The 15,475-nt window shown below is 39.9% G+C and overlaps 2 protein-coding genes across 9 annotated transcripts in view; one reads left to right on the top strand and one right to left on the bottom strand.

Moving 5' to 3' along the window:
* The window catches only part of lrp2a (low density lipoprotein receptor-related protein 2a), a 47,580-nt gene extending 40,079 nt beyond the window's left edge, over nt 1–7,501 (bottom strand). For 3 of the 4 annotated variants that reach the window (XM_031298073.2, XM_031298063.2, XM_031298080.2), the window contains exons 1-7: nt 7,304–7,501; nt 1,984–2,091; nt 1,444–1,566; nt 1,077–1,193; nt 633–743; nt 367–480; nt 109–225 (exon numbers count right to left, since the gene is read on the bottom strand). In XM_031298073.2, the coding sequence (XP_031153933.2) occupies nt 109–225; nt 367–480; nt 633–743; nt 1,077–1,193; nt 1,444–1,566; nt 1,984–2,091; nt 7,304–7,373 (760 nt within the window). In that variant the 5' untranslated portion in view covers nt 7,374–7,501. Of the gene's footprint in view, nt 1–108; nt 226–366; nt 481–632; nt 744–1,076; nt 1,194–1,443; nt 1,567–1,983; nt 2,092–7,303 lie in introns of those variants that run through there. The other variant, XM_036004351.1, reaches the window with a different exon arrangement.
* Nucleotides 7,502–8,066: 565 nt separating this feature from the next.
* zgc:172182 (coiled-coil domain-containing protein 89) lies at nt 8,067–13,951 on the top strand. 5 transcript variants are annotated; one of them, XR_004898080.1, is made up of 9 exons: nt 8,067–8,420; nt 8,966–9,438; nt 9,651–9,781; nt 9,882–10,018; nt 10,127–10,203; nt 10,316–10,415; nt 10,503–10,605; nt 12,753–13,673; nt 13,724–13,951. XR_004898080.1 is itself a non-coding variant. In XM_031298112.2 (8 exons), the coding sequence occupies exons 1-7, from the start codon at nt 8,361–8,363 to the stop codon at nt 10,587–10,589; spliced, it is 1,065 nt and encodes a 354-aa protein (XP_031153972.1). In that variant the 5' UTR covers nt 8,067–8,360; the 3' UTR covers nt 10,590–10,605; nt 12,753–13,951. The 5 variants fall into 5 exon arrangements, 4 of the variants coding, with proteins under 4 accessions (XP_031153972.1, XP_031153988.1, XP_031153980.1 ...); XM_031298112.2 differs by having other exon boundaries at nt 12,753–13,951; XM_031298128.2 differs by having other exon boundaries at nt 12,157–13,951.
* The last annotated feature ends 1,524 nt before the right edge of the window (nt 13,952–15,475 follow it).

Here is a 15,475-nt window from a genome sequence, read left to right as displayed (position 1 = left end):
TTACACATTCTAGTGTTTTTTAACTAGCCAAATGTCGAACATTATTGCTCCTTACAGCAAAAATGAATACGGTTTATGACAACTGGTTTCCAACTGTTGTATCCATACCACAGCCTTTTTCGTCTGCATTGTCCTCACAGTCATCCTCTCCATCACAAACCCAGACTTGGTGGATACAGCGGCCACTGGGGCAGGTGAAGTAGTTCCCTCTACATGTAGGATATGCTGCAGGTGAAATGGAGAATGTCAATACACAGAAAAGATCAGAGACTAAGTACATCTATCTGGGTGAAGATAAGAGTCATAAGACAGACAGTGGGGTCTGACTAAAAGAGAAGGGAGGTTAGAAAGACAGAAGCCACATACTGCAGTTTAGCTCATCACTTCTGTCTCCACAGTCATCGTCATGGTCACAGACGTAGCGTTGAGGAACACACACCCCGTTATGACACGGGAACAGGCCCGTATTGCAGTGCTGTGCTAAAGAAAACGCAACAGAAAAAGACAAAAAAAGATCTATTTGGCGATGGTGTCATGCTATGGATGGTATTGCTTTGTTGGTTGCACTTTGTGGAAGGCTCAACAATGGCTTCCACATGAATAGTTTATCACAAAAGTAACTGGCTTCTTACTGCAATTTGCCTCATCAGAGCCATCACGACAGTCAAGCATCTGGTCACATCTTTGGGTCAGGTTGTAGCAGGCCCCATTAGCACACCTCAGCTGTGTGCACTCGGGGTAATCTGAAAGATGAAATCATCATATGCATTCAAATCAGGGTGACAACTGTTTTCTTTTTAGCTTTTTAAAATGTGAAAAGCTCTGCAAATGGGAAGGATAAAAGACGACCACAGCATTCTTTATGCAATTGTGTGTAGTGCTGTGAGTCTACCATGTCAGAACATGAAATTCAGCTTGACTAATCCACCAAGGAATCCGCAATCAACCTCTGACAACAAGAAGCATATTGTGGCCCATTCTGTCAGTCAGCAAGCCTCTTAATCTTAACAAATTGATTAAAATGCCACAGGAGCCTTAAATACAAAAAAAGGGAAACCACCCTGGAGAATACTTACGGCAGTCTCTCTCATCAGATCCATCTGAGCAGTCCGCCAGACGGTCACATCTGTATTCTCCTGGGATGCATGCACTGTTACTACAACTGAACTGGCCACTGGTGCACGTCCTTCCAGCTGGGGACAGATTGGAGAGTGACTTAGCAGCACATAGACAGGTTTTGTTCACATAGTTCTTATATGCATCTTCTTGTACTGTAGATATAGGTACTGAACAGACATCTCTTCCACAGACCCTTTTGACTAGTATATTTTGAATATCTTGTTATTCAAAATGCAAATTACAATTGGAATAATAACTTGGTGTAATTTCTATTTTCTTATAAGCTCACCTGGAAAATGGCTAATAATGTAAAAATGTACTTACGGCAGTGTTGCCTCTCATCTGAGCCATCCTCACAGTCCTCCTCATCATCACACACCCACACATCAGGGATACACTCGCCGTCACTCAAACACTGGAATTGACTGTCATCGCATGTTACCTGAGCTGTGGCAATACATACAGAGCATTTCATTATTTACAACAGTTGACTGTAATCTGGTGGAAAGCTACTACTGTATGTGCATTTTCTTAAGTATAGTACTTTATTAAAATGACTTTACTTGAGTGTTTTTTATCATATATGACTATATACTTCTGCTCCACTAAATGTATGCAATACAAATATTGTACTAATTACTAGTTACTTCTTAAGAGGAGTAATTTTACTTGTGACACTTTAAGTATTTGTATATTATGCTGATTATACTTCTGGTTACTAGTACAATTTTGATAGCAGGTCTTTAAGTAAAGGATCTCAGTATTTCTTCCACCACTGCTGTAATTTAGGTTGAAATGACACATCCAACAATAATTATCTCAGGTGCCATGTTGGCCTACACCGCAATATAATGAGTAACTCACGGCAGTCGTGTTCATCAGAGTCATCCACACAGTCTGATGTGCCGTCACAGTGCCAGTCACCTGGTATACATCGACCTGTCCCACAGCGGAACTGCCCCAACTCGCATCCTAAACACAATACAAAATTTCCATAATTCAGTGCTTGAGTTTAAGCTTTTTCTTTCTTGCTATTGTAACTTTTATCGACAGTAATCCTTCAATGTTTTGCCAATTAAATTATTATTATCACTATATCGGTTCTTCTTTTCCTAAACCCAACCCGCTTGTCATGTTTCCTAAACCCAACTGTAGCTTTCTTCTTTTACTAAACCCAACCGGTTCTTCTTTTCCTAAATCCAACCCGTCCGCTGTATACGGCGCTCAAAATGCGTACAGATAACCCGGCACTTGGCTTTAGAAAGTGCCGTGTATGTTTACGCGAAAGTCATGATGTGACGTTGTAGACTGCTGTCCACTGTATACAGCGTAGTCATACACGTGGATAGCTCAAAATGCGTACAGATAACACGCCACTTGGCTTTAGAAAGTGGCGTGTATGTTTACGCGAAGTCATGATGTCATGTTGATTATTGTTATTATCATTATTTAATTATGCCCAAAACGTTTCATTCTGTCTATCCTGGGTCCTTGAGGCAAAGAAAAAAAACTATATTAAAATATGCTCACAAAAAAAGATAATTGATAAATTCTTAAATACTCTATATTTAATAGAAAAACATGGCATAATGGGGTAGGGATGCCTTCCACTGATGAAGCATGTTGTTAACAGCATTGACAAGCCTTGGAGACAAGCGTGCCAGCCATCCCCCCGACAGTTACACAATCTTCACCGCACTCATCCCGAGCCTCCTTTTGATGTTCTCACTGAGTGGCATCTGTAGAGATAAGGTACCACCACTCTACCTTCCCTGACGTTTTCCAGGAGAGATTGATTTAGGCAGCATAGTTCAGTGGCAGAGCACTCTATCAGACCCGTCCAAATAGGAATGTGCAATTCTGATTGTCTCTTTGACAGCCTGATTTATGGTGCATGCTGTTCCTGTCCGGTCTGAAATGTAATTGGAATAAATAGTGGTACTGAGTGGTACCGCAACCATTTCAACCCAAATTCTTCGTGAGAAGAGCTGTGAGGTGGTGATTGGTGGTGCTCGCTTGAGGTTGGTGGTCTATCTCTATCCTGTCTTATCCAGCATTTTGGAAACATTCTTCCTTCTTAATCAGATAGCTTTCTACATTTGCAAAATATTGAGGTTACTTATTTAAAATCAAATGCTGCAGTAATCCCATAGCAATGATTCTACAATTACACATGAATGGCTTGAAGTTACTAGTTATAAGGAATTATAGGCACATGTGACAAAAACTAACTAAAACTACCAAAAATGAATTACCTACACACCTGCAGCCTATTGGCTTGATAAATGCTGTGTGAATAAGGCGTTGATTGTATTTAGAGTCAGAGGTTTATCATCTCCTTTATGTAATGTTCTCTTTTAAAGGTGGATCACTTCCACAACAGTTGTGGGGTCACTGCCTGTGCTACTGCACTAAAAGCCTTGCATACGCTCCAATCAAGAATACTTGTCTCAGATTAATTTGCCAACAAAAAACCAAACTACTTTACAACCAACCTAGACACACAAGCTGTATATTTAACTCCTTCAGCAGCTATCCAGGAGGCAAAACCTTTTTTCCTGCTCAGTTTACTAATGATAAAATTGCTCACAATCTGCTCAAAGGGAGTCTTTGTTGCAGAAGGCAGTGATCCCAGAGGTTCCAGCATCATCTATAGCATGGCAGCAGGGTTGCATACAGTATAACTGCTAGGAGATGCTCTCTATTTAACAAAATTACAATATTTCCCTCGACAATGAAGGGCAGATTTAATACATTTAAGTCTTGAATGTCCAGACAATACTACTGTCTGTACAGGACCACAATGTTTAAAAAAAACAGAAATATAACTGTGTTATTAAACTGAACAAATAAAATAAAATTGCAAAAATTAGCAAAACAAATTAATAACAAAGCAAAATGTTTATAGCTGCCATACATTCAGGCCTTGGTTGATAACTTAAAACCACATATGCCAAGGAGAAACCAATCTGCTGGAGGCTTTCAAATGCAGCCAGTGTTTCCTGACAGTATTACTTCTGGGAAAGGTGACAGATACACTGAAGCCAAACCTTTCAACAGCACTATCTTGTGCGAGGGTTCTTCTTACATTCTGAAAAGAACGTCTTCTTTGTAACTTTTCCTTAATCCTCAAATTTCTATGTCTTCATCCTGAAAAAAATTGCAATTTCACTATGTCAATCATTATTTGAGAAAATAAAAGTAAGGGTGCAAATCGTATTAAGAATGTTTAATCTGAGTCTAATGATCAGTGCTTTTTTCATTAGTTTTTTGTTTGTGTGTTTTTGTGTAATTTAATGTTTTCCTTTCCCTTCTTTCCAGCCTTGTCTTTCCTAATTAGCAACTTAAACCCACAGCAGGAGAGAGCACCGCACCATCTATGCAGGAAAATAAGGACGCCCTACTATTTCCCAACAAAGAAGAGTAGTAGAGGAATTTTCATTAGAATGAAACCCCCCATATGCCTTAAACCCCACTGTGAAGTTACAATGGCACAAAAGAGGTGCCAGCAGGGATGCAAACTCATAACTGGAAGTGTCACCCTAAAAAAGTACTCGGCAGAAAGGAGAGTACAGTAAGGCTTACTTCCTGAGATAAGGTTAAACAAAAGTGGAACATAAGCTCCCTTCACATGGCCACCCATTTAGAAAACACCTGTCCTCTAACACTGAAACATCTCTTTCTTGTCACGTGGAGCGCCTGAAAGATGTCTTCAAGCTTTCATCAATACCGTCTTGTTTTGGCGCAGTGTATGTGTGCAGAAAAAAGTGGAGAAAACGGCTGCTGGCAGCATGAAACGCTGGACCCATCCATGCTGTCAGAGCGAAGTGCTGCTGCCTATTTCATATGGAAATCAATGCAGCAGAATGCAGTCAATTGCCAAACAAGTGACTTTGGCACTTACTGCTACACACAAAACAGTGAAAAAGCGAGGGGGCTTTGGCAAAAAAGAGGAATAAAGCCTTGATCTAGTTAGAATTGAGAAATACTCAACATGATTTTTGGTACGTGCCTTAACAAAAGCATGAGTGAAAAGAATGAATTATAAATGAAGTTGTCACAATGCAATTAGAGAGAGACTGGACAACTTATTTTTCCTCTGTACAGTGAGTCACAGCTAACTAACTGTTTATTGGAGGCTAAACTCCATCCTCAGTGTCTGTAACCTAGACTGAGGGAGCTGCAGGAAAAGAAAGGATTTGCTCTTGATTTGTGCCAACTGTGTTTCTGTTTCTAACGCAGTGTAACTGTTGCGCAAGGATTTAGACTCCTACACCGGAAAGACGCTGGCATGCATGAGGTTTAACATGCACGTGCAGGCCAAGTTTGTGTGTCTTAAAAAGTTTGAACACAACAGAAGACATTTTTTTACAGCCATTACAGACTCAAACTAAAAATAAGTGTGATCAAATCAAGACAATTACAATTACATACACAAAGATGTTGTCTGTTTTCATTATTCTGTTTCATATTCCATTTGTGAAATAAAAACTTAATCTGTAACACCATCAAAGTTCTTACTGTTCACTTAATATGTCATTAAGATTCTGCTGGCCAATGATTTATAGTGAAAAAACAACTCAATTAGTGACAAAACATGTCTGGAACAGCAAAAATGGCAGAGGATAGTTAATAAACCAGCACCATGAAATCCCCTCAGACTGTTACATTAGATATTAATGCCAGTGTAAGCATTCTGCAGTAGTATCAAGCCCAAGGACTGGGTAATGTGTTACAGAAGGTTATGGAAGAAACAATTATCAAACTAAAGGATTTTTGTGGAGGAGAAGAGATTAGAGAAGGTATCCTTTCCCCTCATAGTAAAACTACATTAATAAACCATTACTTATCTTCCTGAGTGAATTGTCAAGTGACACATCTTTCACTTCCTACTCTGTATAACGTGGAATGCTTATTCAAATGTTTAAACCTTGAATGACTGCATGGATTTTATTTAAACAGTCACCAATCACTGTCTGCAAATCACAACAAATCCAAGCTAATGATCAACATGCACATGCTGACAAAGTCTACTTAGAGTCTGCGGATTAAGTCAAGTCATCATTTTGTACACCTCAGTTGTCATCAGCAAATGTCAGCTACAAGTACTGTGACTGCTGTAATTCAAAGGAAATGCCAAGTGAATTGTTTTTGTTGTCTTTTTTGGCATGGGCAGTCCACCATTTCTGTTTTTGTGTGTCTGTTAGCCAGTGAGGAAATTGGTCCAAGATATGTTAAATAATAAATACATAAGAAAGCTGTGGCGATGACCTTACTCTTGGTACAGTTTTTACTTCACTCCAGACTGCTCCTTAGGTAGAAATGGTTCTATTCTGCAGCAGCTGCAGTGTAATTAGTTGCTTGATTCACACTAAGGAGCTTACATACTAAGGGTTGAGCAAAAAGAAAGCAGATTACAATTTGAGAAGCAGGATCTTGCTGGGCTACAAACACAAGAGACAAACACAAGACTGTCATGTATAAAAAGCAGTATGTGAGCATTTTGTCTGTCTCTGTCTTAAATTAGAAAATAAAGTTCCTCCTTGAGCTGGAATCGAATTTGAATTAGTGGTTTGCGGTGTAAAATCTGCTCCACTGAATGGGATTTGTACCAGTAACTCTCAGTCCTCACAGATTGTCTGTAAGTCACATGCTCTTTTCTGTTACCTAGCAACAGTAAAGCTCAGGCAAAAGTTCCTCAAGAGAACTTCCAATCTGTCTGAGGAAGGCTTTGTGCTCAACCTTTAAAGTAATACTATGTTGTGAAACATTTAGCTCTAGAGCCAGAACAACATTACCTAGGAGCCACATCAAAATTACTGAAGAAGATTGTGTAGTTCCATTATAGTGGCTTTTTGAATCATCAACAAGGTTATTTATGTGTTTAGTTGATGTAGGCTATCCTTTTCTGATCCTCATCAGAATTTGTACTGTAACTCATTGGGTGTGTAATGTATTGTTCTGTGCTGAAAAATAAATAAATAAATAAATAAATAAATACAGAAGCATTTTAATTCAGCAACATTTTCCCTGCACAGTAAACAGGTTTGTTTTGATGAGCAACAAGTGCACTGAGTGAATCACTGGTAGCACTACAACTCTGCAGGTCCTCAATAAATCATTCAGCTGACAGCCTGTGTAAGCAGGGAAAAATGTAGAAGAAGAAAAAAAGCACACTGCTTACCTTCAGAGTTGCACCATCTTACACAACATATGAAGATGAGAAAGAGTTGAAGTAGCAGTGCTCTCCACATTCTGGCTGGTCCGTCCAGCTCCGCTGTGCAGATGGAGGAGCTGTAGGGACTGGGCTGGGATGCTGTTGCTTTTTTCTGTCTGTCTTTCTTGGCCCGCTAGTTGATGAAAAGGGGCGTGCACAAAGGCCAGGACAGCCGCTCCCCCAAGCCAGCCTCGGCCCTCCGGATAAATCCCTCTGGCCCTGGAACCTGCATAATGCCATCTAGGTCCCACACTCCCCCACACCGTTCTCTTAATACAGCCATGCCCCACACCAATGCAAAATAGTTTAAAAATAAGTTGCCATAAATTCATTACCGGGTACGTTGGGCTCTCTTTATGTCCAACAGTAATATTAATGTTTCCCTAAAGATACACTAAAATAAAACATCTAACGTTTGATAAATCGACGACACCGTCAGATCTTAAAATGAAAAGTGACAAAAAAGAAAGTTGCCAGTTGCACTGCACCATTAAATTAAGTGACTACAAATGTACAATATGCCTACCAAAGTTAAACATGGTTTAAACAAGATAAGAAAACTAACGTTAGGTTCTTCCAACATAATTTTTTCGATCCATAACGTTCCAGCGTCTGATCAGTAGTTCAACACCTCCATCATGCGGCCGAGCAGAGACATCAGCATTCCACCTGCCGCCGCAGCCTGCTCCTAAAAAAATCAGTTTAGATGCTAATTCGGATCTGATAGAATGGTCGACGTAGTTAGGTTTAGGCATTGGTACCGGGGATTGGTTAGGGTAAGGGTAAGAAAACCAGGGTAAGCCAATCAGAGGCAGAATAAGTCAGAATAATGCTGGCCACGAGGTACGTCCTGTGACGTCGACACGTCTAGTATATCCGATCTAGCATCTACCCTAAATCACAGGACAGCTCAAAGATGGTTGCCATTAGCAACCGAGCAACTAAAACTTGGAGAAATGATGAACCGAGCCGTGAGGGGGGGAGTTAAGTAACGTTAAAGGCCTTTTTTTCATTTGTACTCATAATGGCAACTCCACAGAGAAATGCAGAAAACGTTATGAAGGTGGAGGGCAACACGACGCAGGTAAGAAAATATCGATGACAACGACAAATCTAAATAATAATAATAATAAAATTATACATAAACACGTTAGTAGTTTAGCTAGTTAGCTAGCTAACGTTAACTTGCTAGTTAGCCGTCTCCTGAGTAACGTTACACTTCAAATTTGATGTCAAGTTAGCCAGCTACATTACAGGGAAATATTGTTCTTTGTAACGTTAGCTAGTTACGTTATTCCACTAACGTTACATTTATTTATACCAGCTTATAAATATGAGCTTATAAAGTTAGCTACATATTATGTATTGTTTAAAATAAAGCTACCCAAATGTATAACGTTAGAAGTTAACGTTAGAAAAGAAAAGTTTGACCAAACTAAAGCCCAAGAGAGCACCTAAAGTTTATTTAGAATTTTCTCCACAGATATATCATCTCAAATGATATCAGTATCAGCCTCAAACAACAGTGTCAGTCAGGCCCTTGTTCAAACACAGCATTACTTTACTATGGAGCTGCCAAAAGCACCTGTGTATCATGTTCTATCACAAGACCTTTTCCCTTGTTCCCAGCATATGGACATTGTTCGGAAGTCACTGGAGGAACTTCGAAGCATTTCTGCGAATGATGCAACAGAGACAGGGATGCTGCGGTCCAGGATAGATGAACAGTCAAGTCTGATCTGCATGTTGAAAGAGAGAGCAGATGAGGTGCTTCTTCGATGTCAAGCCCTGCAACACATCAATACGGAGCTAGAGAGCCGAGTAACAGACTGCCAGACAGAACTGGACAGTGAAAGAAACAGAGCAGAGCTATTAGAGAAGAGATTTATGAATTTAGCTGCCAACAATCAAGCAATTATTGCTTTCATGGAAGAGTACAAAAGTCAGAATGCCCAGTTAAAGCTGGAAAACAAACAGTTGCAGTCAGAAAATAACACGCTTTTCTCCCAAAAATTACAAGATAAAGAAGTGTTTGTTCAAAAACAGATGCAAGAAATCAAACAGCTGACAGAGAAATACACAAATAAGGAAATTGAATATCAGTAAGTAGAACTATTGTCATGTATTAATAATGCTGAAAGGTCAATGTATTGGTCAACCAACAGAATATTAATCAACAGCAATTTCAATCATCTTATGAGCAATTTATTAAGTAAAACTGCCAAATATTCCCTGGTTTAAGTTTTTAAAATGTGAGCATTTGCTGTTTTTTTCTCTGTTTGTTGTTAAATGGAATACCATTGCTGAATTGTAGGGAGAATTTAGCTGGATGCCAGTCAAAACTCCTGGAACAAACAGCTCAACATCAATCCAGGGCCACATCGCTACTTGATCAATTGCATGATGCTCAGCAACAACAAAGAGATGCTGTAGAGATGTGCAACGGTGGGTAGTCAACGTTTTATCATTCTCAATATTATATTATAATCTCAAGTGCTACAAAGTACAAGCACTTGTAAACTTCTGGCCTTCTCTCCACAATCAGCATTAAAGTTGAATCTACAAAATGCTGAAGAAGAGCATGCTTACAAGGAAACCAACTTGAGAGAAAGCATAACAAGCCTCACCAAAGAGAAGGACAAATTACTGTGTCTGTCTATGGAAAGAGGGCAAGTAATACAGGTGATTGAATATACTATTTGCTCTCCTCACTGAAAAGACAAAACAAGAAAAAGCTCTGCACAGATGAATCAATTACTTTATCTACAAACAAATTGCTCTTAAAAACAGGAGAAACAAGAGGAAATCCAGCAACTGGAGACAAAATGGAAAGAGGAGAAAAAAGCCCGCGCCAAAGCAGAGGACAGGTAAATTGTGCATCAACAACCCAATACTGCTTTAAGAAAAATCCTGAAGGATAACCAGTATTGTCCCTGTCTATATTTCTCCATGACTATATTTGTTCTGACCTTGCCTCAGGTTTGAACAGGAAGCAAAAACTGTTAATGCAGATGTTAAAGTGAAGTCTCTCCAGTCTGCTCTTGATGAATCTACGAAAAAATATGAGAAGCTGAAAAAGGTTTGTTAAAATCTGCAATATTGAAGTGTGATTGACAGTGGCCCACATAACATGCTCAACATATCTTCTTCTGCCATTATTTTACAGGATTTTGAAGCCTTCAAAGAACACAGCACCAACCTCCTTTTACAAGAAAGGGAGTTAAATAAGAAGCTTCGCCACATGATGGGCTAAACTTTAGCAATAATATGTGAGTGTTAGCCTGTTTTCATTAAAACAAATATTTTTCACCAAGAATGTTTGCTCACTGACAGTGCTAACAATGTGAAGAAAAAAAAGTACAAACTGTGACAAAAAAATATATCACAATGTTATTTTTAATTTCGTCTTCACCTTCCCAGAGAAATGGAACCACAACACAACATACATACACAGCATGACATCTTAAAAGTTCCTTAAATAGAAATTATATTGTTAAGAATGCTCCTCTGCCAGTTTCTCAGCCTTTTGGATTACTTCTTCAATGGGACCCACCATGTTGAAAGCTTGCTCTGGCAGGGCATCATATTCACCTTGAAGAAAGAAAATAATAACCATTACAATCAAATGTCCATTAAGTTAATCCCATCTAGAAATATATGAACCTTGACGCAGCACTCTACCTCCTAGAATGCTCTGGAAGCCTTTTGATTATTTCCTTCAGAGGCACCAGCTTTCCCATGTGGCCAGTAAAGACGTCTGCTACTTGGAAGGGCTGCGACAAGAAACGTTGGATCTTACGAGCATGAGCTACAGTTAGCTTATCTTCCTCAGACAATTCATCCATACCCAAGATAGCAATGATGTCCTGCAATGATTTGTAGTCCTAAAAAAACAGTTAGGTTGTTCTACAAGATTTTAGTTTAGTTTTTGGATTGTGGATATTGTTAACAGCCATTTGTTGCATACCAGTGAGCAAAAGTTGTGGCAGGACCAGGGTCAGTTAAATCATCAGCAGGTACATAGATAGCCTGTAACAAAATGAGCAATTTGAGTATGAATAATCAGGAAACATGAGAGTATGCTGATGTGCAATTAGCATCTTGTGTCGTCTCACTTGTACTGACGTGATGGAGCCCTTTTTGGTAGTGGTAATTCTCTCCTGCATTGTCCCCATATCAGTGGCCAGTGTGTGCTGGTAACCCACAGCAGAGGGGATATGGCCCAACAGAGCATGCACCTAAAGGACAATGACACAAATATTCAGACGCAAGATGTGTATACGTAAACAATATCATAATTTGTTGATGACATCTGAAAATAATGACAAATCTATTTGGCGTTGCATACCTCGGATCCAGCCTGGGTAAACCTAAAGATGTTGTCAATAAAGAGAAGAACGTCCTGTTCCTCCTGATCACGGAAGTATTCAGCAACAGTCAAACTGGTAAGAGCAACTCTGGCATGGGCACCTGGGGGCTCGTTCATTTGACCGTACACCAGCGCTACCTGAGAACACAAAGACAGGAATCACCTGGGGAGTTTAGCATGAGTTGACACTGACTGAATAGATCTACATGAATCCATCAAAACTACGTTACTAGAAAATATACATGTTACACTGCTCAAGTCTCTGAGTCGGGAAAGCTAATTTTGTTAAATGTAACTCCTTGAGCCGCCAAACAGACCTGAAGGAATTCAACACGCACAATAATCAATTATAATGATATGCATGTATGAAAATATGAGTGCAGACAAAAAATCTAGGGTGTCAGATAATCCACCCACCAATCTTTCCACCCTTTGCGTAGGGTGCCAGCAGATCTACCACTTTGATGCCAGTGACCAGGATCTTCTGCTCCATACTCATGTTTGTGAACTCAGGGGCTTCAGCGTGAATAGGAGCAGTTCTGCAAGATAAGTTATTTTTTAAATATGCTGTTTAAAGGACAAGGCTGGCCATATTCTTATTTTTTAATTGTGAATGAATCCTATGAAGACATGAACCAGCAAAATAAATAGTCCCCAACATAGTATGGGGTAGTAGTTATAGTTCCTTTTAGAAGGAACAAATAGGCTTTCAGCTGCCACGGACAGAGTCAGGAATTCAAGAAGTACTGAGAGACAAACTTATGATTTGGGATTTGTTGACAATAAGAAAATATAGAATAACTAGCATCATCAAACTTACTGTTTGGTGCTAATTGGACTCTTCTCATCAATGGGTTCTCCAATGACATTCATGATCCTGCCCAAGGTCTCAGGGCCCACAGGGATCCTGATGGGGACTCCGGTATCCAAAACCTTATGACCTCGGACCAGACCCTCTGTGCCATCCATGTTGATCGTTCTGACTGTGTTTTCACCTGAAGAAGCGCATGAGGAGAGAGTTTTTTTTTTTTATTTATTTCATAACAGACATCCAAAAACGGACCCCACTATCAATTCATCACACTCACCCACATGCTGTGCCACCTCCAGCACCAGCCTGCTCTCACGGCCAGCCACCTCCAGTGCATTAAGAATAGGAGGCAGGCCTTCATCAAACTGGACATCCACCTCAGCACTAATCGCAGCCACTATCTGGCCGTTGGGCAATGCTGCCTGAGCAGCTGGGGCAGCGGAGCCCCTGCCTGAAGGGACAATGACAGGAAGAGGACAGTGACATTAATGGCAACATATTAAAAGTGACTTTACGATTACAATAACAGCAGCAACTTGAATTGAGAAATCAAAACATCTTACAGAGACTAAACAAGGATTAACGTATAGCATGTGTGATATATTAAACCTACATGATAAATAAACAATGCAAAATATGTTTCCACATATTGGTGCTTCAGAATTGCAAGGTCCATGTTTTGTTGCCACTGAAACTTACAGGCTGAAAAGGTAGTGACTTTTACTGAGTTACTTGGAAAGGTCATTGATTGGGGACATCAAGACATGACTGGAGCTACAACGTCCGATTGAAGTAATAATATGACCAAATAACTGTGTTTTATAGCTGCTTTAATAAAAAAATCCCTACTGATCGCAAATGAATGGAGACACTTTATGGTCAATTTGAAGAGTGACCCACCGAGCATGAGCCGAAGGATGTATGCTGACAGTCGGTCCATCCTTAAAAAGTGTCTTCACTCACTCAAAGAAAGAGCCACTGATTGTCTTTAGGGAGTGGATCCCTCTGCAGCATCGTCCCACAGCAGTGACAGCACCCAACATAGTAGATGGCTGAATGTGAATGTACACACCATGGACAGTACACACGGACACAGCTATGAGCGATCTTGAACTGCTGCTCAACCCAACGGGCTGTCTGAACATGCGCGGTCCATCGTGTTCTTATACCCTCATTTACCAATAGAGGGCAGCACAAACCCGCCTAGTAGGATTTTACTGATTTCTGGTTCTGCTGCTGCCCTCATGCTGCATGGTGACACTGTAGAAGTGTTCATTTATTTCCTAAAATACTTACATTATCAATAGGTAAAACCACCACTCAAAATACCACTGTAATGAAAATAAAATACTGTGAATTTCACAGTATATTCTACCCATCTGTTACAGAGTGCCAGAGTGTTCAGTTCTTGTTTTTTAACCCATAACAATACTTTCACAAGTTGTAAATGTTGCTGCAACATATAGGAATGCTATGAATGGATGTCATTCATTATATGAAAGTGACAGGGTGGATTTTGCCAAGCCATCATTCAGTGCAACATTCCTTTGTGTCAGAGAGTCTCTTCTTATTACTTCTTGCCTGGAGCTTTGCGAAACAAAGCCTCGTCACCTTAAGCACAGCAGGCAGCCATGAATCAGGAGCCAGTCTGCACAGGACCAGCCCCATCTCTAAACCACACCAGTAAAGGTCACCTCTACTAGTGGATGTTCACATGGTCATCTTTTAGGGTCTGGAAGGTGAAGTACCACCTACGGCTTCTGTTATTAAGATATATTGCATGTCACTCGCTTACTGGTTGCAACCCCCTTTTTCAGTTAAAAGAAATAAATCACAATAGCCAACAAAATGTTAATCTAGTGAACTAAAGTTAGTTGAGGTTTCTGTTGAGAATACTGTAATCATCCACTGTTTATTAATTAAAACAACTAGATCCAATTGACCCTTTTCTAGCTTATCTACAAGTTGCCATTGCTTAGTGATTATTATTATTATTTTTTAAGATTATTTAAAGGCTTTTCCACCTTTACTTGACAGGACAGCTAGATGAGGAAGGGGAGAGACATGCAGGAAATCATCACAGGTCAGACTCGAACCCTGGACCTCTGCATCGAGGCATAAACCTCCCAATATATGCGCGCCTGCTCCACCCACTGAGCCAACCCGGCTACTTGCTTAGTGATTTTATACTTAAAAGCTCAGACCCTTTAACCCTCTTTCCTCAGTCAGGGCTGTTATGGTCATTTAAAGTCGAGGGCTAGTCCAAAGGTGACCAGGTCCTTGCCATTAGGGCCTCTAAACTTTAACCCTCTCCCCCGACTGAGATGAGATGGCTGTTCACATATGAAACATAAATTAGCCAGTTTTCTTGAGAAAGGTTGGGAGAAGAGGAAAAAAGCTCTTTATTAAGATGAACTGTAGATGAGGATTTGTTGTTTGTATGTAATGTGTGTGTGTGTGTGTGTGTGTGTGTGTGTGTGTGTGTGTGTGTGTGTGTGTGTGTGTGTGTGTGTGTGTGTGTGTGTGTGTGTGTATATATATATATATGTGTATTTGTGTGTGTATATGTATATATTTGTATTCATGTATTTCTCCGAATGATTTGAATATGCGACAGGAAGACGTTTGCTAAATAAGTAAGTTTGTGGTGTCTTGTAATCCCATGTGGGATGGACCAAAATGTTTGGCATGACACAGAAATGAAATATAACTAACTAACTTAAATTAATGTTTTCTTTAAAGGAGTTGATGTTGAAATATAGATGAGTCCTGATGTGTATATCAACTGATTTTGCTGGCAGTTAAAAAGGCTCTCACTTTTCAATAAAAAGACAAATACAAGATGGAAGTACAGAAACATCTGCAGGACGGCTGGAGGCATGGAGAGAGGATCTACAGAAGGCAATCCCAATAGAAAAGTGGGAGGAGGCATGCTCTAAAGCACAATCGAGAACTACTA

The sequence above is a fragment of the Sander lucioperca genome, chromosome 8 (assembly GCF_008315115.2).
Source record: "Sander lucioperca isolate FBNREF2018 chromosome 8, SLUC_FBN_1.2, whole genome shotgun sequence".
NCBI lineage: Eukaryota > Metazoa > Chordata > Actinopteri > Perciformes > Percidae > Sander > Sander lucioperca.
The sequence above is the reverse complement of the archived record's forward strand: the minus strand, read 5'-3'. Positions and strand labels throughout refer to the sequence as shown.

Excerpts from the sequence above, each read along its gene's own strand:
- zgc:172182 (XM_031298112.2), top strand. The coding sequence starts at position 8,361 with ATGGCAACTCCACAGAGAAATGCAGAAAACGTTATGAAGGTGGAGGGC. Across the intron at positions 10,019-10,126 it reads AAAGAGGGCAAGTAATACAG|GAGAAACAAGAGGAAATCCA; the intron begins GTGATTGAATAT and ends TCTTAAAAACAG. Across the intron at positions 10,204-10,315 it reads CGCGCCAAAGCAGAGGACAG|GTTTGAACAGGAAGCAAAAA; the intron begins GTAAATTGTGCA and ends ACCTTGCCTCAG.